The following is a 23,374-nucleotide window of genomic DNA, read 5'->3' on the forward strand; positions in this document are numbered from 1 at the left end:
TTAGGCAGTCCAGCTGGATAAATGGTAAATGGTCTGCACTTATATAGTGCTTTTAATCTTAACAGTTCTACAAAGCACTTTACACTGGTTCTCATTCACCCATTCACACACACACACACACTCACACACCAATGGTAGCAGAGCTGCCATGCAAGGTGCTAACTTACCATCGGGAGCAACTTAGGGTTCAGTGTCTTGCCCAAGGACACTTCAGCATGTGGAGTCATCTGGGCCAGGAATCGAACCACCAACCCTACGATTAGTGGACAACCCGCTCTAGTACCTGAGCCACAGCCACCCGTATTAATGCTGGTTAGTAAATCCACAAGAATTGCATCAGTGTTATTATCATCAGAAGACACCTACATTGTGAATTGCTCATAAAAACCCTACTCTACACTGCGTTAAAGGTTTTTCTCCATCTCCTGACATTGAGAAATCCTTCTGTTACCCCTTCCAGGAGGTCTTCACATTCTTTTGTATATGAAAACCAGAGGTCATATATCTCATGTGGACAGATGATAATGACCTTTGGTTACCTGGCTACCATTGTTGTGCAAGTGTGTGTGAAATAGGGAACAGTAGATGTGTTAATTAAAAGTTTGCACAGTGTGTAAAGAGAGCACAAGCACACAGTGTACGAGGGATAAATAAGTATGATACATTATTTCTTTATTTTATTGTAACATAATTAGTAATATAAATGATTCCCAACTGCCTAAAAGCAATGAAAGCTATAATAATCCAGGATGCAAAATGAGGTTAAACTAAAATTTGCAGGCTTGATTCAAATTTATGATAATAGACTATGTGTGCTTCCTTTAGCCAGTGCAGAAACTGCAGAAATATGAGTCTGAGTCATGGCGTCACAGTGCCAGCCAGTAAGATGCTACATAGATCTATACATTTCCAGTGACTCTCAAAGTCATCTACATTAATGTCTGTAGGGGGAGCTGGTGTGCTTTGCATAGTCAGTATCCACCTTCCACACCAGGAGAAATAAGACCTACTCAGACAAGAATGGTTTCTTTTAGAAACTGCCCCAAAGGTAGTGGAAATGGCCTGTTCATGACCTCCTTTTCCTGCCAACTGCTTGTTACAGTGATCAAAGTTGGGGGGTTAAACCAGACCTGACAAAAGATTCGAACCAGTTCCAAACAGCCTTCAGTGTTTCCTCTCTCGCCACGTCAGACGAAAAGCCTTTACACTGCCTACACGCTTCAGCTGTCAGCCGAGCTCGCATTGCTCTCTTCAGGCAAGGACAGAATAAGGTCAGGGTTGGGGAAGTCTGATTTTGCATCAAATTAGTGAATGAATCAGAAAAAGGAGGACTTACTTTAAGCCTACAAAATGTGTACCTGGTTCAATACAAAGTTAATTTACCTGTATAGATAGCATCAGCTAGATCTATCAAGGAACAATCAGCACATAGATGTACTTTTAGATGAAAGCAAGTACATTATCGAGTGCTTTTGTCTTCTCTCAAACATTGGCCTCAGGCTACATTTAAGTCTGTTTCTGAGATGCAAAACAGGATGGCATTGAAACACAAAGCCCAGGATTCAGGAGAGAAAAAACACCCTTACATATGTCCATACGTGGTTTTTCTGTTACAACAAACTCAAGGATTTTAAAAAAAATGCACCTTAAATGCTATAAGCAGACAGAGGTCTCTTATGTTTCTTTCCTCTGTCTGTTTGTTCTATTTTTACACAATCTATTAAAGAAAGGCAGTACACAAAGTGAGAATGTACTCCATATTTACTCCAGAAGTGTACCTCTAATACCTCATCTGATAAACTTGAGTTCAACAGTCTACTGTACACACTGCTTATGGGCGTGCAAGATTGGGGTGCCATCTGTGACCCACTGATATTACATGTACAAATTTGTATATAAAGTAAAAGATATTATATCCATAAGTGAAATGTCAATCAGCCCATCACATGTCCATCCAGCTCACAATAACTGCACTTTACCTTGAAATAGTCTTCAAAAATCTTATTTTTTAGGTTACTACATTTTAGTTCTCACAACATCCACTCAACCCTGTTACCTTTAATACATGCACACCTATGAAATATTTGGAATAAGACACATGTTCAGCAAGACATTGAACAAAACCTTTTATCCTATCTTACTACTGTAGGCTTCAGATAAAGGGCTACACCATTTTGATTCATAAATGGACAACAAAATAATTATATATTTGTTTTACTCAAAATTGAAACTAAATGAAAATGAGTGATATTCTGAGATTTTTTTATTACTACTATTATTATTCATTGTCATGTTATCATGGATAGGTCTCACCCCAAGCTTGTAACTTTATTGCGGTGTTCACGGGGCATTTATCAGTGATCAGTAAGTCTGTAATAGCACCCAAGCAGTGACGCAATGTCCAAAGTGCATTTTAAAAAAAAAACTGCATGCATTTATCTCATGATCAGAGCTTATATTAGGAGTTATTTAAAACACATTGTCACTGTCTTTGTCATTGTCAAAAGACATCCATATGGAGAACCTGGGGGAAAGAAAAGGGGTGAGTCACTTGTTATTATTCACATATGTTACTTTCTTTATTTGTGTCTCATGTTGCAACCAAAGAAGACCTCATTATTATTGCTTGAGCCACTCTGTAAACCTATGACTGTGTCTCTGAGCCTTTGTGTTGTGCTTTAGAGCATTTTTCTACATGATCTGTCAAAGTTGTGTAGTTTAATTGGAAGCTTTTTTAAACAAGTGCTTCTCTTCCAGAAACTTACTCTGCTGTTGGCTTTTGCCACCCTGATCTCTGCATTTGGCTCGTCTTTTCAGTATGGCTACAATGTAGCTGTTATCAACTCTCCAGCCCGGGTACTGGTTCTGAGTTTACTTATTTACTATCTTTGTGTATTGGTATTTGTAATCCAGTGTAATCCAATGCATGCAAATAAATGGATTTTCAGGACATGCAGATGTTCTACACCAATGTGTCCGAGAGTCGCAATAGCACAGTCACCGAAAGTCTGTTAACTCTGCTGTGGTCTCTGACTGTGTCTGTGTATCCACTGGGGGGGTTCTTCGGCTCTCTCATGGTGGCACCACTGGTCAATAATTTAGGAAGGTAACCAGATCTTTTAATTCACATAATGCTTAGACTAAAAAAAAATCTATAATTCTTAAGGGTTTTTTTTTTCTGTCTGTCTCCTATCAGACAGGGTTCAAAGTAGAACCCTATTAGGAACCAAAGGACCCTCAGCTATCAAACAAATCCTTGAATAACATTTTTGTTCCCTTAGTGACATGTTTATTTTCTCATGTCTTTTTTCCTGAGGTCATAACAATGATATTCTGCAAGTTTACTTATTGCACACTCTTAAGAAAAGAGGTTTCCTTGTATAGTTGAGGATTTTTAGCTTCCTAGGGTTCTACTTGGAATTGTCTCTTCTGGACATAGTTCTACCAGAGGGACAAACTGAACCATTAATCATCCTACATTTAACCATTCTTTTAAAAGTGTACTCTAATTTACTTGATGGAATTCTGCTTTCAAAGTGAAATGTTATAAAAACCATGATAGTCTTATAACCATACAACAAAATATCACAGTTTTTGGTGTACTATACTTCACATTTAAATGAGGACAATATTGCATGAAATACTTAGTTACTAAGAAATTGTACTTTGTTAATATATACTATATGACCAAAAGTTTGTGGAAACCTGACCATTAAGCAAACACTTGTTTGTGTTTACTTAACATCATATTCCAGATTTAGTCCCTGTTTGCTGTTATAATAACCTCTACACTTCTGGGAAGGCTTCACTACATTTTGGAATGTGGCTGTTAAGATTTGTGCTCATTCAGCGACAAGAGCATTAGTGAGGTCAGACACTGATGTCAGGTGAGGAGGTCTGGGACGCAGTCCGTGTTCCAGTTCATCCCAAGGGTGGTTGGGGTCAGGGCTCTGTGCCGCCTACTCACGTTCTTCCAGTCCAACCTTGGCAAATCATGACCTCGCTTTGTGCACAGGGGCATTCTCATGCTGGTCAGGTTTGGGCCTCTTTTAGTTCCAGTGGAGGGAAAATGTAAAGCCACAGCATACAAAGACGTCCTCTAATTGTGTGCTTCCAACTTTGTGGCAACAGTTTGGGGAAGAATCACATATGGGTGTGATGATCAGATTTCCACAAACGTTTGGACATACTGTATAGTGTACTTAAGTATTATTTTGGCGTATTTATACTTTACTTGAATATTAGTGAAATTGAATACTTGTACTTGCTATTATTTCCGACAAAAAATACTTTTACACCTTACATTTGTATTGAATACCTTCAAAGTATTCATTACAAATCTCAATGGTCGCTTCTTCCCTCATCTAGCCATGACTATATGCTATATATCAATCTAATTGGCTCAGATTAGCATCTCATCCTTTCAGCTTCTAATCAGCTCCTAATTCATTATAAGCTTCTAATGATTTTATAGCATATAATCATTCTAATCATTGACACTACCTCAGTAAAATATTTCAATACGCTAGAGTAAGCAAATACAGAAAATTATGAAGCTATCCTTTGCTTCCATAGAAGGCATGAACTCCATCTACTTTGAAAAAGCATGTTGAAGTAAATAAAAAAATTTGCTCAAGTTAACTGGCTGTATTTAACTAAGTTAGCCTGTCTTTAGTCTTTACTAATGCCAGATTAGACTAGCATTAATTAGAGTAGCGTCAGGTATTTCCCCCTCGCACAGAGTGCTCCCAGATGCATTCTTTGCCCGTAGTGCAACAGCATGCACTTTTGTATTGTCATATCTTTGTTTATTTGGCCGCATGTTTTGTTTTGATTCATGTCCTGTCTCCTCCCTTGTTTTGTCATTGGTTGTCTCCCTTATGTGTCATATTCATTCTCACCGGTGTTCAGTTTGCCCTTGAAAAGTTTGTGTATTTATAACCCTCGTGTCTCCTTGTTCGGGGTGAAGTACACGCTCAGCTTACCTGTGTTTCTCACGTTACCAAGCCCGTTTATCTTTACTACATATTTCCCCAGTTTGACCTTGACCTTGACTTTGACTTTGGCTGAATCCCAATTCGCCTACTTATACTATGTACTAAAAGTATGCACTATTTTTATGAGGAAAAAGTACTTGTATATCCTGTTTGCAGATCGCCTGACCTCAGCCTGTTATTTGATTTTTGATTGACCAAGCCTTTGATCCCTGTTCTTCGTTTCATGTTTTTTTTTTAATCCTGTTTTGTCCTTGTGTTTGATTCTTGTTGCGCCTAGTTTTGCCTGTTTGCTGATCACCTGACTCTGTGCCTGTTTTTTGACCATGTTTTTGTTACTCGATTTGGATTTGTCTGCCCGCCTCTCATTAAAGCCTTTAACTGCAACTGCATCCGTCTTCACCCTCCATTAAATGACAAGTAGCTAAGATAATTATCTATGCAGCAAGTCTAATCCTAGCTAATGGTAAATATCGTCTATTTACCTTATATTTTATTTCTGGTTAATTCATTAGCAAACAAAGTAGCGCTAGTCATATATAAAAGTAATCTAACAGTTTTAGATAAGTAATAAAAGTTATTTTAACCATTGAAAATATGATTAACTTAATGTTTTATCAGCTAAAAAATGTACATTTTATTTTTTAGAATGTGAGCTCTATATGAAGTTACATGGTTACACCATCATACTGTTATATTTGTTCATAGGAAAGGGACCTTGCTGTTCAACAACATCTTCTCAATCGTTCCTGCTATAATGATGGGTGTGAGTGAGGTGCTAGGCTCTTTTGAGATCATTATCGTGGGCCGCTTCTTAGTGGGCATCTGTGCTGGTGGGTAGATCTGTACTCACTGATACATATTAAATTGCTATTGTTTATGACAACATAAAGTTTTTATGCCTTTTTTCCAGGCCTTTCATCCAATGTGGTGCCAATGTATTTGGGAGAACTGGCCCCAAGGAACCTGAGAGGAGCTATCGGGATCGTGCCTCAGCTTTTCATTACTGTAGGCATCCTCACTGCCCAGGTGTTTGGTATCCGAAATATTCTTGGCAACGCTGAAGGTAAAGTAGATACACAATCGGTTAAGATTTTTCTCTAGTAGATTATTAAATCAAATTACGGTAATGGATAGAAACCTCTACTACATAAGTAAATGTAACTGAATAAATTATTATAATACAATGAGTATTTTCCATTGCAAGATATAATATGGGATACGGTAGATATAATAGCGGATCAAATTAAATTTCCTAGTTTTGCAAGCCTAACAAATTCTCTGATATAGATCTCCCACTCAGTTTTCAGGGATCTGGGCCATTGTTATATTATCATTACTGCTATCTAACATAAATATTATGTGGATTATGTATACAGGAGAGTGCTAGCCAGATATTGATGAAGAGAACTTGGTGTTCTGTCCTTTCTGTAGGCTGGCCTATCATGCTGGGTCTCACTGGCATTCCTGCCCTCATTGAGCTGCTTCTGTTGCCCTTCTTCCCTGAGAGTCCCCGCTACATGCTCATTCAGAGGGGTGATGACAATAATGCCAGGACTGGTACAGTTGGGTTTTTTTTCTGACATGAAGTAGAGAATGATGTGATCTAATAAATTTGAATAGTCTTTGAATAGGCAGTTGAATAGTTTATTTAGTTTCAGCAACATTTTCAGCCGACCTATATCTCAAAAACCACACAAAACACCTGAAACTATCCCAGAAAATTTGGAGAATTCAAACAGCAAGACACATTTTTCTTCTTTTTCTCAATGTTTGCATGGGAAACAAGGTCACTGTGGTACACACACATTGCTGATATCCACTCCATAATCCCACCTTTCCTTCTCCAAATCTTTGTAATATATTTTACAATAGAAATGGTTTTGTACATCATTGGCACACCATTTATTTAATACAGATTATTTGCCATAAAACAATATCTTGGTGACCATAGAGTATTTTTCGACTAGTTCAATCCGGCAACGTGGTTATTAACTGTTCTGTCTACGGCTACACCTACAAACACGGGGCAGCATAATTCCTGCCCAGTGGACTTCTATTAGCGCCTGTTAGTTCCCATTTTGACCACTAGGTGCAATAATTACTCTATGGAGCTAAATGGGAGTAGTGAGCTCACTGCCCCACGATTACATTTGTAAGGTAATTAGTATGAAATATGCAGTTTATGGGGGTGGTAACTAGGACTTTATTTGAACCTCTAATATATATGGTGGTGCCCCACTTTTATCTATAGGGGGTTGAACCACCACTGGGTAGGATTCTATATAGAACCTCTAAGGGTTCCCCCAAAGGAAAAGTTGAATAATTGGTTCAATATACATATATTCAGTCAGTGGAATTATTTTTGGAAAAGGCTTAACATCCACCACAGTACAAATGTATTACATGCTTACAAATTTTTACAACATTTAATTTCCTTCATGTCTCTATCAGCTAAATAATGTCAAACCTTACATAGAATAGAGAGTGCTGTGCTGTGTTGCAGCACTGCAGCGTCTGAGAGGATGGAAGGATGTAGAAGAGGAGATGACAGAGATGCGACTTGAAGAGCAGTCAGAAAGAGCTGAGGGCCAGCTTTCTGTGTTCAAGCTCTTCACCTTCCGCTCTCTGCGCTGGCAGCTGTTGTCCATAATCTTCATGAACATGGGCCAGCAGTTGTCAGGAGTGAACGCTGTAAGCCACGCCACACAGACTGCAAGCTGCTCAGAACGCCATTCTTTCCTGTTACATCTTTCCATGTGCTTTTAATACACGCCAGTATGGTTTTGTTGCAGCTGGTTTAATATGTGACTTTACTGAGATTGAATCCCATCTATCCGCAGATTTATTACTATGCGGACAGCATCTTTTCTTCAGCCGGAGTGAAAGAGAACGACATTCAGTATGTAACTGTTGGAACAGGGGCCGTGAATGTCTTCATGAGCTTTGTTGCAGTAAGTGCTTAATCAAACCATGACCAAGCTGTTCCACATGACTTGTCATTCATGAGTGTGTTTTGGCATTGAACAGGTGTTTATAGTGGAAGCCGCAGGCAGGAAGCTGCTTCTTCTGATTGGGTTCGGGATCTGCTGTGTAGCCTGTGTGGTCCTCACTGTAGCTCTCAGTCTGCAGGTATAGCCCATAACACTAATCTCCTAGTATAACACTCAAAATCATTTTCAATTTCATTGTAAGTGCCTGAGGGCTCAGCGCTCTAATAAATATCATTAGTGGAGTGTGATAGATGTCATAAATAGAGGCCTGGAACTAGGATGGAGAATATGCTGTTGCAGCAGTTCTTTGTCTAGTCAGTGTCAGAAGGATGTTCATAAATGTGAAAAAGTTACAGTGCATTAATCGTCTGCTGGACTATCCTAGGAGAGCCTGCACTGGATGCCCTATGTCAGCATCGCCTGTGTCATCATTTATGTCATTGGCCACGCCATAGGCCCAAGTAAGTGCAAGTTTGATCTCATTTAATGCAGTGCTTCTCAGTTTATTTTGTTTAAAGCCTCCTTTCTGGATAGTAAGTGTCATTTGCATGACAAACATAAAGTTGACTCTTAAATTCAGTCATTTGCTTTCTTGGTGAACATTGCTTCTAAAAAAAAAAGTGTTCTGACAATTAAGTAAAAGGCTTCTGGTGCTTACTTTCTCCTACAGGTCCAATTCCTACCGTGATTACCACTGAGATTTTCCGCCAGTCCTCAAGACCTGCAGCTTTTATGGTGGCAGGCTCTGTGCACTGGCTTTCAAACTTCACCGTAGGCCTGGTGTTCCCCTTTCTAGAGGTCAGAGTTCACCCACAATTCAAAATGCAAACACACTAAAGATACTGTTTTGATTATATCTAAGAAGTACCTGAATTGGTCAAATCTTTGATTATTTTAAGTAAATTCACTGGTAATTGGTAGTTTGAATTCTCTCTAGTCTTGTTTGAGAGTTTTATGGTCTCTGATTGAATACACCCATAGGACCTCATAATAGTCAACACAACACCTAACGAGCAGGACCGCATTCCTTATGTTTTCCATGTGTGCTTTCTACAGAAAGGCCTGGGGGACTACAGCTTCCTCATCTTTGCTTCCATCTGCCTTGCCACGTTCATCTACATTTGGGTGGTCATCCCAGAAACCAAGGGTTCCACCTTCTTGGAGATCAGCAAGCTGTTTGCTAAGAGGAACAAAGTGGAGATCGCGATTGAGGGTGAAGATTGTAATATGCAAGAGGCTGCCATGACAGACCATGAAAAGAATGCAATTACAACCTTCTAAACACAGGATGGCTTACTGTGTGTTTTTGTATGTATATACCAGACCTTTAGTGTAGGTCTGAAGCTCAGTACACTTTGGTTTGAAATCATATTGATACAGCGGGGGAAATAAGTATTGAATGCGTCAACATTTTTTTCAGTAAATAAATTTCCAATGAGGCTATTCACATGAAATTTTCACCAGGCATCAGTATTAACTCAAGAAATCCGCAAATATAAAAAATTCACAACATTAAAGTCCATAAATAAAGTTATGTGTAATAAAGTGGAATGACACAGGAAAAAAGTATTGAACACGCTAAGAAAAAGCAGTTCTCCAAGGCAAGGTAAGGCAAGGAACCAGCTGAAGTAATTAGAAAGTAATTATACCTCTTAATCTGTGGAAATTAATATCTGCTGGGTTAGTAAAGCGATGGTCTGTAAAAAGGCTTTTCATTACCAATGTGTCACACAAGAAACATCTCATGATGGGTAAAAGCAAAGAGCTCTCCCAAGACCTTCAAAACCTTATTCTTGCAAAACATATTGATGGAATCGGATACAGACCAATTTCAAAACTTTTGAATCTTCCAGTAAGCACCATTGGGGCCAATGTGGAATTCCAATTCCGCAAGTGGAAGCAACATCACTCCGTCATCAACCGGCCATGCACAGGAGCTCCTCGCAAGATTTCTGACCAGGGAGTCAGAAAAACAGTCAGAAGAGTAGCCCAAGAGCCAAGGACCACTCGGAAAGAGCTCCAGAAACACTTGAAGGCAGCAGGTACCATCGTCACAGAGAAAACAATAGGCAATGCACTCCACCACCATGGCCTCTATGCACGCTCACCCCGCAAGACTCCATTACTAAACAAAAGGCATGTCGAAGCTCGTTTAAAGTTTGCTACAACTCATTTGGACAAGCCTATGAAATACTGGGAGAGTGTAGTCTGGTCAGATGAGAGCAAAATGTAACTTTTTGACTGTCATACTACGCACCATGTTTGGAGAAGAAATGGCACTGCAAATCACCCTTAAAACACTATAAGAACAGTGAAGTTTGGAGGTGGAAGCATCATGGTGTGGGGTGGTTTTTAATTGCATGGTACTGACAGACTTCATATAATTGAAGGAATGAATGGAGCCCTTTACCGGGTGATTCTTGAGAAGAATCTGCTGCCAACCACCAGGATGATGAAGATGAGACGTGGGTGGATGTTCCAGCAGGATAACGATCCAAAGCATTCAGCAAAGGAAACTCTCAATTGGTTTCAGAGGGGAAAATATCAATCACCTGACTTGAATCCAATTGAGCAAGATTTAAAGACAATATGTTTAGAAGAATGGGCCAAAATCACACCTGACTATTGCAGCTGATTAACTTCTTCTTACAGGAAGCGTCTTGAAGCTGTCACTACAAACAAAGGCTTCTCCACTAAATATTAAATAAATTTCAGTTAGTGTGTTCAATACTTTTTCCTGTGTCATTCCTCTTTATTACACATAACTTCATTTATGTACTTTAATGTTTGGATTTCTTTATATGTGTGGATTTCTTGAGTTAATACCAAAGTCTGGTGAAAATTTCATGTGTATAACTTCATTGGAAATATATTTAGTGAAAAAAATGTTGACGCGTTCAGTACTTATTTCCCCCGCTGTATGTTGTGTCTCCTTTCACTTGGTGGCACTTTGACTAGAACGCAGACTGCAGACTAACCATAAAGGGCATCAGGTGTTGAAAAAAGTTGGTCTGCTTCCGAAGGAACATCAGCTGAAAGCGTAATTATATGTCTGACATTGTCAGACTGCACCTAGTGTTCATGTTAAATAGCCAGCATAATTATAGTAGAACAAATCCTGGCTCTGCTAGTATTACATGTGTGCACTGCAATTTTACAAGCTGTCTGTCTTGGAACCTGAGATCAGACCAAGGCAAGTTCTAACATCTGGTGTAGCGACATTTGAATGAATCGGCAAGAAGTTTCCATTCTGTTGACATGCTTTTTACTTATTAAGTGAACTTATTAATGCGTTCAGCTATGTCCAGCAAACACAATTATGTAGTACACACTGTAGTTTCATTGATACTGCATGTAAAACCCTTCAAGGAAACTAATACCGTGTAAGTAATTAAATAACCCTTAAAGAACAGTTTTCTATGAGTGTAGGTGTAGAAATCTTGACAAAAATGGACTATTTTCTCATGGTTTTTTTTTCATAAGATAGGATAGCTCAGAACCCCTGAGCTATCCTAGAGTTTAATTATTATCTGTATATATCAGCCTGTACAGGATTTCACAGAGTTCTTTTGTGATTGTTGCAGCCAAAAATGCTTGGTTTTGCTGCGACCTTTTTTAAAAACTTTATGCTGCAGATTGCAGAGTTTTTTGTGCTTTTTTTTGTGGGAAAACTACTTGAAATGGTGAAATTGCAATTGCATGAAATTTCAAAGTGATTTTGCTGGTAAATGAGACGTTTTAACTGAACTCATTTTCGATGCATGTGAATTGACGAGGGCTTTGACTGATTGAGAATTGTGATGATGTCATATGATGCATCTTGGCCCAAATCTGCAGAAAATCTTTGATAATTTTGAAAAATTGCAAGCTGTACCCAATATAGCGGTGTTTGCTTGATTTTGCATTCATTTCAGTGATCACAAAATCGCAAAATCCTGGAGGGACTTATATATAAAATGTAACTTCAAATCAGTTTTACATGTTGGGAAAAAAAACATATCTTGTATGTTACTTTATTTTAAAAACATGTTCTATTAAAATATGCAAATAATTTTTATAAAGTCTATTGAATGCTTGTAGATAATGGATGTATATATTTGTCTTACATAGAAAACAAAACTGATATCAGAGAGAGAGTTAGAGAGAGAGAGAGAGAGAGAGAGAGAGAGAGAGAGAGTTAGAGAGAGAAGCAACATAATGTTATTCAGGCCATTTAGAAGAAGTTAAATGTGTTGAATTACGAGCACTTGTGTTCAGTCTCCAGTTGGACTCCTCCATACAGACTCATGCGTGTAACTCCCCAATTCAGCACATTGCCTTTCTCTGAGTTTCTCTCACAGCTCATCACCTTTTGGATCTCCTCAGGACCCAACACATAATCCCATATGTTCACATCAGTCATATAGCCCACGAATGCATCCGAATCAGAGATTCCCAGGAAGCCATCCTGGTCCTTTCCCAGGATGAGGTCACCACCGGGAGGAATGGTGTAGCCCGCTCGCAGGTACTGCTCCTTTCCAAGAGCACCATTCACCCAGAGCTCTGCCCCTCCAGTGTGCGAAGCCCAGGTCAGACAATAATGCGTCCAGGCACGGGGGCTCAGGTCATGGGGAAGGTTGACAAACTCATTTCCGATCCAGAGCCCCACCTCATATCCCATGGTGATCGTGAGCTCGTTTTCATTTGCAGAGGTGGAGTAGGATAGCACGGTGTGCACAGGGCGGACATGCATACGCAGGTTCATGCACACTGTAAAGGAGTGCAGGTTCATTGGTTGAGCCAGGCTAATCAGAGCATAACTCTCTAGCTTGCTTGCAGGGAAATTAAGTACTAGTGGGAATATTGCCTGTGGATCTTACATGGGGAAAAAAGAAGATGGCGTTGTTAGTCTTTTCTGAGACATTCACTATTTGGAACCTTGAAAAAAAATGTAATTCATGCTTACCTTTGTTGGGAAGCCTATAACCACCATCTAAACAGCACGCAAGGTAAAAGAATGATTTGTACAATGATTAACTTTCTATCTATAGTTAAGAAAAGCAAATCAATTTATCTAGAATAATGTTTATTTCCTACAGTGTTGGCACAAATAAATCATACCTGAGTGTATATGTTTTCCAAGAGAGGTAATCATGCTTTCAATATTTAAAAGCTTTGCCTCAATCTCCTCTTGCCTACAAAATGCTGACAAGAGATGAAAATAAAACAAAATGTAGTGGCACACAAAATTATATTCAACCACTGCTTTTTAATAGAAAGAGCTGTGAGACCGTGTACATACTGCCTTTTCCCAGGCGAGGAAGGAATGAGGACTCTACCACTCTGTCATTGAGAGGTTGTGCCATGCGGTAGTCATTCCACAGGGTCTTATTTTCCAGGTCCATAAGTGTGCTCTCCAGCTTCCTGATCTGTACATCATAGTCATTAATTAGAGATTGATTTTTTAAGACCATTGTTACGTTTGAAAAGCATTATAAGCATGAAATACCTGGTTATGGGACAGGGTAATGGGGGTATCAAACACAGTCCACAGGATGCTCTCGTAGCATGGTGGCGTCGTAAGAGAGCCCTCATATCTGAAGAAATGGGCGAGGTTCTCAGGAAGCATGGAACGTACATTTAGAGTCGAAATATTCATGGACTGCCCTGAGAAAGATTATAGATAGAAAGTGTATGAGGACTGAGTGTTGAAGTAAAATGTCTGTCATGACATTCATTAGGTACCTGCATATTTGACATTTTCCAGGTTATTGATGAAGTCGCTGTAGTATGTGTTCTCAAAATGCCCATCCTAGATACAAGCAAAAGCACACATCAAAAAGTTATTACTGTCAATCTGACAGTAGACCCTGATGAACACAATTAACCATATGTTTGTGCAAATCAATCAATGCTAAAAGCTTGGGTACAAGCAGAAACTGAGCTAGAGACAGACTGCATAAAGCAGCTGAGGAGAAAGCCTGTAGCAGCGCTGTTACAACAGACAGGCACTAACACTAACACTAATACTAGCCAGAATGGCCTGCATATCTTAATCTGGGATTAAAATAGAAGCCAGTGACCCGACACATAATGACTAGAGCAGGGGTGTCCAATCTTATCCGGAAAGGGCCGGTGTGGGTGCAGGTTTTCATTCCAACCAAGCAGGAGCCACACCTGTTTACTCAGTTGATCTTGGCTTTCAGTAGATTCAGGTGGGGCTTCTGATTGCTTGGAATGAAAACATGCACCCACACCGGCCCTTTCCGGTGTGGGTGCATAAGATTGGACACCCCTGGACTAGATCAATGGCTATGTTTAGTAGAGTACCTGACCCTGCACTGCACTTACATTTTAGATAAATTGTTTCAATAATTGTACTTGTTCCAACTACTAATAAAAGCATTCTGGTGAAAAAAAGACTTTTTCAACAATTTTTCCAGATTTTTTTGTGCATTTTTCAGAATTACATACTGCAGAGTATGTTCAATATTTTTGCTTAATTTCATGGGCCCTCTGCTAAAAAAAACAATCCATGGAATATGATCATATGATATCCCTATGCAATAGGCGGGGAATGTGAGTGCACAGAATACTGTAGGAGAATCAGAAGAATATAGATTCAGCACCTTATTATCTTGGCTCTATATAATTTTGACAACAATATTTGTACACTTTGCAGAATATTCTCCAAATTATGACTTTTCCAGGTCTATAAATCAGTACATTGGAATTCCATATATTGTCAGACCTGCAGAAGAAACCTGGTTAACTATTTAAAGAACCTCAGTTGAGCAATGAAAAGAGCTCTTTAAAAATAGCTTGAGTGTAAATCATTTACATTTGTAAGCATTTGAAATAATTGAAAAACGTTCAAAACTAACTATTATTTTTTTTAATTAAAACTTCCTGCTGGTATTTACCATTTTAATATTCCAAAGGTCAAGAATTCTAATATTTTTTTACACAAGATGGCAGTCTCATACCCACATGAATTTGAAAAATAAATAAATAAATAAATAAATAAATAAATAAATAAATAGAGTAGAAGAAGAAGAAGAAGAAGAAGAAGAAGATTATTTTGTTATGTTAAGGCTAATAAATGTTTTATGTCTTACCTCATAAAAGAAGGCCAACACTGCCAGACCATCAGACTTATCCTTGGCCTCATCAAAGCTATTGTACTTATCAGAGTTGTAGTGGACCACATGAAGCTGTGAAATAGAGCAGGCCAAGTCATACATGGTAGGAATAAAACACAGATCTTATAAAGTTCTCATACTTTAGTTATGGTTTAGTTCCTCCACATGTTATGTTAGCTGATAAGGCATGAATTATACATGTTATAATTATACATTATACACTGTTTGTCCAAGACATGAAATTGGAGACATTGGAGGAGTGCTAAACTAATAAATTACAGATCCCTTTCTACTTCACAGTTATATTGCTATCCATAAGATGAACGCGTTGAGCACAACAGTGATATTAAAACAACAAAATGTCTTACTTCTGCCATATAACGGATGCCATCCACAGTATGTTCAGCGCCACTGGCTTCCAGGTCCCATCCGCCCCAATGTAAGTGCATTTGAACAGCTGTGTAGCAGGCTGGCAGCCCCTTCGTTATCTTCATAGTGGAGGGAAGGTTAATTTGGACTGGTGAAACCAAAAAGAGAGAAAAATCAAGAACCCTTAAACCCACACAACAAGAAAAACTATAATCACTGGAAACATGAATCCACATTTAGATTGTTCATGGATTTGCCAATGAAGAGTTAAAGAAAAAAAGAAATAAAAAGACATAAAAAGCTAAAGTTATACAAGGAAGGAATGTAGGAGTCTTGTTCTTGCCTTGAATTATTCACTATATCTCTTTGTATTAAGATATTTGAATGAGTATATCCAAACATGATCTCGCTTAGTTCCAGTCATTATTCTTACACTTGAACATGAGATGGCAAACACATTAAAAACTCAAGAGGCACTTGACTACAGACAGGCGTGTTTAAATAGCTCCAGTGCTTCTGTTCTATATTTGTAAAATGTCTTCTTTTAACATGACATATCTTTTACATATATCTTTAGAAAATGTTTAACCTGAACATTTCAGAAACGTAAAGAAACAGAACAATTTTCTTCTTCAGACATGAACAACATTTTGGGTTTAAGTGGGTAGAAGTGTATAATAACAAAAAATACACTCACTGTCCACTTTAATAGGAACACCTGTACACCTGTTCATTTGTGCAGTTATCCAATCAGCCAATCACGTGGCAGCAGCACAATGCATAAAATCATGCAGGTACATTTTTTTTTCTAATCTATAACTGTCCAGTTTGGGTGATGACAGGAGTGGCACCCAATGTGGAACGGTTAAAGTGGACAGTGAGTGTATAGTTGTGTTTTTTCTTTTCTGAATAATATATTTACAGGGCTTATTGGAAGCAAGCTATCTGTGGTGTGTAGTAAAGACAGGCAGTTTTATACCTGCCCCGCTTGTACTGACATGCATGAAACTTGAACCATGTTCCATTCAGGTGGAGTGATGAAGAAAACATCTTGGGAGGTAATAACTGGCCGAACCTGATATCTAGGTTGAGTTTTGTGCTGAATTAAAATTCGAATTATCTTAAGTTTTGAGGAATCTGTTCATGTGCTCTGCTGAAAAAAACTTCTAATGTTTTTCCACTACAAATACCATTACAAACTATCAGCTAACGATTAAAACCATTACCATTACTGATCCTTAATGGTATCCACTAGGCATAACATGCCACCAATAGAAGGCAACAAATTACCAGTAGAGGCCCACAGGGAACATTACAGTTTCCATTAAAACCAATACAATTCCCATTATAACCATTAAAACCATTACAAATTCTGAGAGTTTATATTGGGTTTTTTTGAGCAGAGTGATGTAGGTCATCAGTATTTACTTTGAGGATTTTCATTCGCAGCATTTTTAACCCCCTGATCCTTTATAAGCATTTATAATAAAGATGAGAGACACTTACCTGAGTGTCCATTGTTGATCATGAGGAAGTTGCCATTCTTCACTTCACCATATCCGGTCATCTCCAGTTGCAGCATGTGTGGGTTGAACTGCACGTTGCGCCGCTGGATGTCAATGGGGGATTGTTTACGGCCACCGCACGAAGGATACTCATCTGGCCAGTGGATCTGATCCAGAGATCCCTCTGCGAAACAGACAGCATTATCACAACCTATTCATGTTTACACCAGTTCTTCCATCTGGAAAACAAGTGCATGATGTTTAGGTGAAAAACAGACTCCAACGCTGACATGCCTTAACAAAGCTTTGGTATCTTAATACAGTCGCGCTTGTGGTTGTTCCTTGAGAGTTTCTGGCAAATAAAACTTGAAAATGAGACATATCGTAACATATTTATTTGGTAAATATAAGGTTGGAAGAAAATCTATAGGTGACACGGTTTAAAAATAGCACCACCAAGCAAGGATGAAAACCAAACATGACACTGTGCTGCAGAAACCTCAAATATCCACATGTACAACTTTTCCCACACTCTCAGAAAAATGATGCTAAACTGTACCTTTCCTTGGCTCTGGAATGATACCCTCAAAGATACATCTGTTGTATTTTTGTATGTATCTATTACCTAGTATACTGTACCTTTAAATCTTTATTCTAAAAGGAAATTACAGTTCAATTATATACCTTAGATTTTTTTTAAAGGTACACAATATCCACATTTGCAGATAAAATACATGTAAATATATATATATATATATATATATATATATATATATATATATATATAAGGGTACCAACCCAGGGACAATAAATGGTACAGTTTTGTTTTGTTTTCTGAGAGTGCAGTGCTTGTGTATTACATTTTATTGTAACACATTTTCCCAAAGGGGTGACTTCAGCCAAAGCACTCTACATACATGTCTAATACAATTGTAGGAAGGTTCTGAGTGCCATACACAACAACATTCAGTTGCTGAGTAAATTATATAAGCACCTCAAGACTAAGGTGCTTATATAAATCCATCACTATAACACTGTAGGTGTAAATTTACTATTTAAATCTAATTTACAAAAGTAATAGTACTTGCCTTTATATGTCCAGTGTACCCCAGCTCCAGCCAGTACAAAGCTCAGCGAAGCAGCATGTATGATCGCAGTGAACAGCTCCATTGCGCATCTGTGTGTGTGTGTATGTGTGTGTTTGGCACTCTCGGACTTAAGCATCTGTTGAAAGGGAATGGAGGCGGGTTTAAACATGCTGGTGCCCTGAGGTGAAACTCCTTTCCACTCCTTTTTTTTTCATTTAAAACCAAAAAAATTACATTTTTGACACACAGTATAGACCAATGCTTGATTGTAGTTCTGGTTCTCTCTTGAAAGTCGTGGCTCACATAAGCAACTTACTAGAAGTAGAAATTAACACAAATTGTTCTCTGAAATGCTTTTGTTAGGGTGACCATACGTCCTCTTTTTCAGGCCTTAAAAAAGTATAGCCTTAAAAAAGCCGGGATTTCTAAATTTGAGAAAATGGCTTTAGTTTAATTATGATGTGCTTATGGTCTAATACTGCATCATCCATCCATCCATCTTCTATACCGCTTATCCTTCAGGGTCTCAGGGAACTTGGAGCCTTTTCCAGGGCGCATAGGGCACAAGGTGGGGTACACCCTGGACAGGGTGCTAATCCATCACAGGGCACAATCACATACACATTCATGCACCCATTCATACAATATGGACAATTTTGGACATGCCAATCAGCTTATCATGCATGTCTTTGGATTGGGGGAGGAAACCCGAGAACCCAGAGGAAACCCCTGCAGCACAGGGAGAACATGCAAACCCAACCCTGGTGGTGTGAGGCGAATGTGCTAACCACTAAGCCACCGTGCGCTGCTAATACTGCATCATGTGTGTGCATATTTGCATTGCTTTAAACCCTCTCTGTAATTCCCGCCTTCTCGCACACCGATTGGTCGATTATAAAAGACGTTCTGCAACTATTGGCCAAATTCCTGCCTCTCAACCATTAGCATACTCTCAGAGAACGCGCAAAGGTGAAGCGCTGTTGTGTACGGCATCAAACAGTTTTTTGACAATAGCAGCAAATGACAGCTGTCCTGAGTTGAAACAATGCCCATGGCCATATAAGGTCATTTTTAATCTCATGTTGTCCTGCATCACATTGCTTGTTATTACATGGCCTTTCAAATTTGTAAATGATGGCAGAAGGTACACTTGTGGTAGACTTGCTTCATATTCCATGGACATTAAAAAAATGTAGGAATTTATCTATATTTATGTGATGCTAATATTGCTAATACTGTATCTTTTTCAGTGTATAAAAATCTACATCCATAGTAACACTGTTTTGAATGCTATTAAGTATCCTCTTTTTGGAAAACCAGAATATGGTCTCCCTAGCTTTTGTGATGCAATATTCCCCACATCAAGGACAGTAGCTTTTATTTATTCATATATTTATTTATTTTCTTAAAACAAATCCAAACATTGAACATGTTTTAAGCTCTAAATAAAAGTATTTTAGATCATATTGCTTTTCTCTTGACTTTATTTACATATGTGTCCTTGACACCATGACTTTGCATACATCACGACGACCTCTCAAGCCAGGTTCCTGTCCGAGGTCGACGAGTCGGCCTCTCAAGCCAGGTTCCTGTCCAAGGTTGACAAGACGGCCTCTCAAGCCAGGTTCCTGTCTGAGGTTGAAGAGACGGCCTAAGTCACATTCATGTCCGAGGTCGACAAGGCGACCTCCCACGCCAAGTTCCAGTCTGAGATCGATGATGTGACTTTCCACGCCAAGTTCCAGTCTGCAACCAACGTCACGACCAGCCAGGTTCTGCTCACACCTGAAGCCGACGTCACGACCAACCAGGTTCTGCTCACGCCCGAGTCTGCTGACATGAACAACCAAGTCCTCATGCCTGAAACCGACGTCATGACCAACCAAGGTCTGCTCACGCCTGAAACCGACGTCCCGACCAACCAAGTTCTGCTCACGCCCGAGTCTGCTGACACGGTCCACCGAGTTCTGCTCACGCCCGATTCTGCTGACACGGTCCACCGAGTTCTGCTCACGCCTGAGTCTGCTGACATGGCCAACCAAGTTCTGCTCACGCCAGGGTCTGCTGACACGGCCAACCAAGTTCTGCTCATGCCCGAGTCTGATGACATGGCCAACCAATTTCTGCTCATGCCCGAGTCTGCTGACACAGACAGCCAAGTTCTGCTCACGCCCGAGTCTGCTGACATGGCCAACCAAGTCATGCTCACACCCGAGTCTGCTGACACGGCCAACCAAGTCCTGCTCAAGCCTGAAGCGGACATCACGACCAACCAAGTTATGCTCGTGCTCGAGACTGATGACCCAGGTGAACCAGCCCCAGCCTCATGTCTGCTCCTTGGCTCCTCGAGGAACCTGCTATTGCTACATTTTGCCCAGAGGGCCAGGACCGCCGAGGGAGGAAGTGTATTTTGGGCGGCCTTGGGGGGTAATCACACACACACACCTGTTGCCAATCTCACACTCACTCACTCCACACTATAAAAGAGACCTTTTGTACATGATGACTTTGTGTAGTATTGAGTGTTATCACCGTACCAATCCATTATACCCTGTTCCTCATTTTGTTTCATGTTCCTTGACCTTGTTTCTCGTTCTTGATTTTAGCCTTTCCCAGTTTATGCCTGTTTGCCAGTCACCTGACCCATTGCCTGTTTCTTGACGTCGCTATTGTCTCTTGTTTTGGATTTGTCTGCCTGTATCTCTCTAAATAAACTCTTATCTGCACTCGCATCTGTCCTAACCTTCATTACATGGAATACGTGACACATACAAGATTTATTAATTGAGTTATAGAAAAGCAAAGTGTGCAGAATAGATGTGTAAGTGCCAAAGTAGGGTGTTTTGTTTTGGGGTTGTTTTTTTTTGGGGGGGGGGGGGTTTAGGATGATGTGGGGTTGGCGTTTTAGGGACTAGTTAGGTGTTCATGGAAGAGATGCATTTTTAGCTGTTTTTTGAAGATAGTGACAGATTCTGCTGTCCAGATTGAGGTTGGAAGTTCATTCCACCACTGAAGGACAGTTAGTGTGAAGGTTCTGGAAAGGGACCTTGAGCCACGCTGACTAGGCACTAGTAAGCGTCGGTCATTAATTGATCACAGATTGCGTGAGGGAACGTAAGCCTTCAGGAGAGTGATGAGGTAGGAGGGTGCTGTTCCAGACAAGGTCTTTTACGTGAGCATCAAGGCCTTGAATTTGATGTGGGTGGCTACAGGAAGCCAGTGGAGGGAGATGAAGAGGGGTGTGACATGGATCCTTTTTGGCTGGTTGAAGACGTGACGTGCTACTGCATTCTGAATCATCTCAAGGGGTTTGATGGAGCTGGCTGGGAGGCCCGAGAGTAGTGTGTTGCAGTAGTCCAGTTTTGATATGACAAGAGCCTGGACTAGAAGGTGTGTAGCCTGTTCGGTGAGATAGGGTCTGATTTTCTTGATGTTGTATAGAATGAACCTACATGACCATGCAGAGTTTGAAAAGTGGTCTGTAAAGGTCAAGCTGTCATCAAAAGTCACCCCAAGATTTCTGGCTGTCCTGGTTGGCTTGTGTGTGGTTGAGCCAAGCTGTGGTTGATTGAGGGGCAGGCTGGGATGAAGAGAAGCTCAGATTTTGCCAAGTTGAGCTTAAGGTGGTGTTCCCTCATCCAATCCGAGATGTCAGACAGGCAAGCAGAGATTTGTGCAGAGACAGATGGATCATCAGGCTGGAAGGACAAATAGAGCTGGGTGTCATCAGCATAGCAATGATATGAGAAGCCATGAGACTCAATCTCCTGCCCTAGAGATGTAGTATAAATAGAAAAGGGCAGTGGACCTAGGACTGACCCCTGAGAAACCGCAGTTGTGAGTTGCTGAGTTTCAGAAATACCCCCCCCCCTCCACAATACCTTGAAGGATCTGTCGGAGAGATGGGAGTCCCCCCAGCTCAGAGCTGTTCTAGTAATGACTAGGCTGGAGAGAGTTGACAGGAGGATCTGATGATTCACAGTGCAAAAGCAGCAGCGAGGTCCCAGGGCTATCCTTCTCCGCCCGTAAACTCTGTCGCTGTTATTACATATACATATATATCTGTCGATATATATCTTAGTTTTGAAGCTGTGTTCTAAGAAACACTAATAAACATATATATCCGTCAATATATATATCTTAGTTTTGAAGCTATGATCTAAGAAACACCAATACCTCAGCCCTCGCAGAGGACGAAGTTCCCGGAACATCTCTCAATGAAATCGCTCAATGTAATACACGTATTTCTTATTTCATTGACTCACTTCCACAAAGACAGCAATACACAATGACTTTATAAAATTTTAATTTACCTTTTGGCTGTTTTCTGATGATTCCTACCCATTTTGTGGTGTGGCTACAGCGGTCCTCCCGGTCTGCGCAACAATGCAAATCACCTGTGGCCAGTGCAGGCTTCAGGGTGAAATAGTTCACGAGCGTCCTCTGGTTTGCTTGCTGCCCAGAAGCAGCTGGAACACTCGTGTAGCCCAACCAGGGAAGCCAAAATGTTGTGGAAATTAGACAACACTCTGAGACTCATCTACTCAGATGAAGAAGTTTGCAGGATGAATAAAGGTTAGAAGATGAGAGCGCTCTGAGTGCTTGTGCTGAACATGTACTATATATATGAAGCACAGGGCACGATACACTTCTATGTACCGATAGGGAGCAGTTTGAGGCAATTCAAACAGGCTTTGTTTCAGGGTCTTTAGCAAATGTGCAGACGAACCCTTAACAGAAAAATATGTTTGTGTCTCAAAGCCTTGTGGGTAAACTTGCAGACAGCTTTTTATTTTATTTTATTTTTGTTTAATTTTGTACACCTAGACATGTGTTAGTTTGAATTTTACATCAAACATTTCAATCATTATCATGATTTTACCTTTGCATACATGAAGGTTTTCTATGGGTTTCAAGTCAGGGGACTGAGATGGCCATGGCAGGACCTTGATTTTGTGGTCAGTAAACCATTTTTGTGTTGATTTTGATGTGTGTTTTGGATCATTGTCCTGCTGGAAGATCCAACCATTTTAATCTTTCTGGCAGAGGCAGTCAGGTTTTCATTTAATATCTGTTGATATTTGATAGAGTCCATGATGCCATGTATTCTAACAAAATGTCCAGGTTCTCTGGCAGAATAAACAGCCCCAAAACATTAAAGAGCCACCACCATATTTAACTGTGGGCATGAGGTACTTTTCCATATGGCTACCTCTCTGTGTGCACCAAAACCACCTCTGGTGTTTACTGCCAGAAAGCTCTATTATGGTTTCATCTGACCATAGAACCCGATCCCATTTGAAG

General features: G+C 39.9%; 2 protein-coding genes across 2 annotated transcripts; one reads left to right on the forward strand and one right to left on the reverse strand.

Annotated features, from left to right (window-relative positions):
* The first annotated feature begins 2,454 nt into the window (after positions 1–2,454).
* LOC128619523 (solute carrier family 2, facilitated glucose transporter member 5) lies at positions 2,455–12,048 on the forward strand. Its single transcript, XM_053643745.1, has 12 exons — positions 2,455–2,542; positions 2,758–2,856; positions 2,949–3,106; positions 5,703–5,827; positions 5,908–6,060; positions 6,429–6,554; positions 7,501–7,688; positions 7,838–7,948; positions 8,025–8,126; positions 8,373–8,448; positions 8,658–8,785; positions 9,044–12,048. Exons 1-12 carry the CDS (start codon positions 2,516–2,518, stop codon positions 9,266–9,268), a joined length of 1,518 nt encoding a protein of 505 aa, XP_053499720.1. The 5' UTR covers positions 2,455–2,515; the 3' UTR covers positions 9,269–12,048.
* Positions 12,002–18,361, reverse strand: ca6 (carbonic anhydrase VI). Its single transcript, XM_053643744.1, has 10 exons — positions 18,071–18,361; positions 16,984–17,166; positions 15,477–15,625; positions 15,085–15,180; positions 13,712–13,778; positions 13,476–13,633; positions 13,269–13,395; positions 13,088–13,171; positions 12,933–12,959; positions 12,002–12,841 (listed from the first exon to the last, which is right to left on the reverse strand). Exons 1-10 carry the CDS (start codon positions 18,237–18,239, stop codon positions 12,225–12,227), a joined length of 1,677 nt encoding a protein of 558 aa, XP_053499719.1. The 5' UTR covers positions 18,240–18,361; the 3' UTR covers positions 12,002–12,224.
* Positions 18,362–23,374: the final 5,013 nt, after the last annotated feature.

This window comes from Ictalurus furcatus, chromosome 15 (genome assembly GCF_023375685.1).
Source record: "Ictalurus furcatus strain D&B chromosome 15, Billie_1.0, whole genome shotgun sequence".
NCBI lineage: Eukaryota > Metazoa > Chordata > Actinopteri > Siluriformes > Ictaluridae > Ictalurus > Ictalurus furcatus.

Coding starts and splice junctions, on each gene's coding strand:
- ca6 (XM_053643744.1), bottom strand. CDS start 18,239: ATGTTTAAACCCGCCTCCATTCCCTTTCAACAGATGCTTAAGTCCGAG. Junction 15,181..15,476: donor GCATCCGTTATATGGCAGAA/GTAAGACATTTT, acceptor TCTATTTCACAG/CTTCATGTGGTCCACTACAA. Junction 13,779..15,084: donor TGTTGGCCTTCTTTTATGAG/GTAAGACATAAA, acceptor GCTTGTATCTAG/GATGGGCATTTTGAGAACAC.
- LOC128619523 (XM_053643745.1), top strand. CDS start 2,516: ATGGAGAACCTGGGGGAAAGAAAAGGG. Junction 7,689..7,837: donor AGTTGTCAGGAGTGAACGCT/GTAAGCCACGCC, acceptor ATCTATCCGCAG/ATTTATTACTATGCGGACAG. Junction 8,449..8,657: donor TGGCCACGCCATAGGCCCAA/GTAAGTGCAAGT, acceptor TTTCTCCTACAG/GTCCAATTCCTACCGTGATT.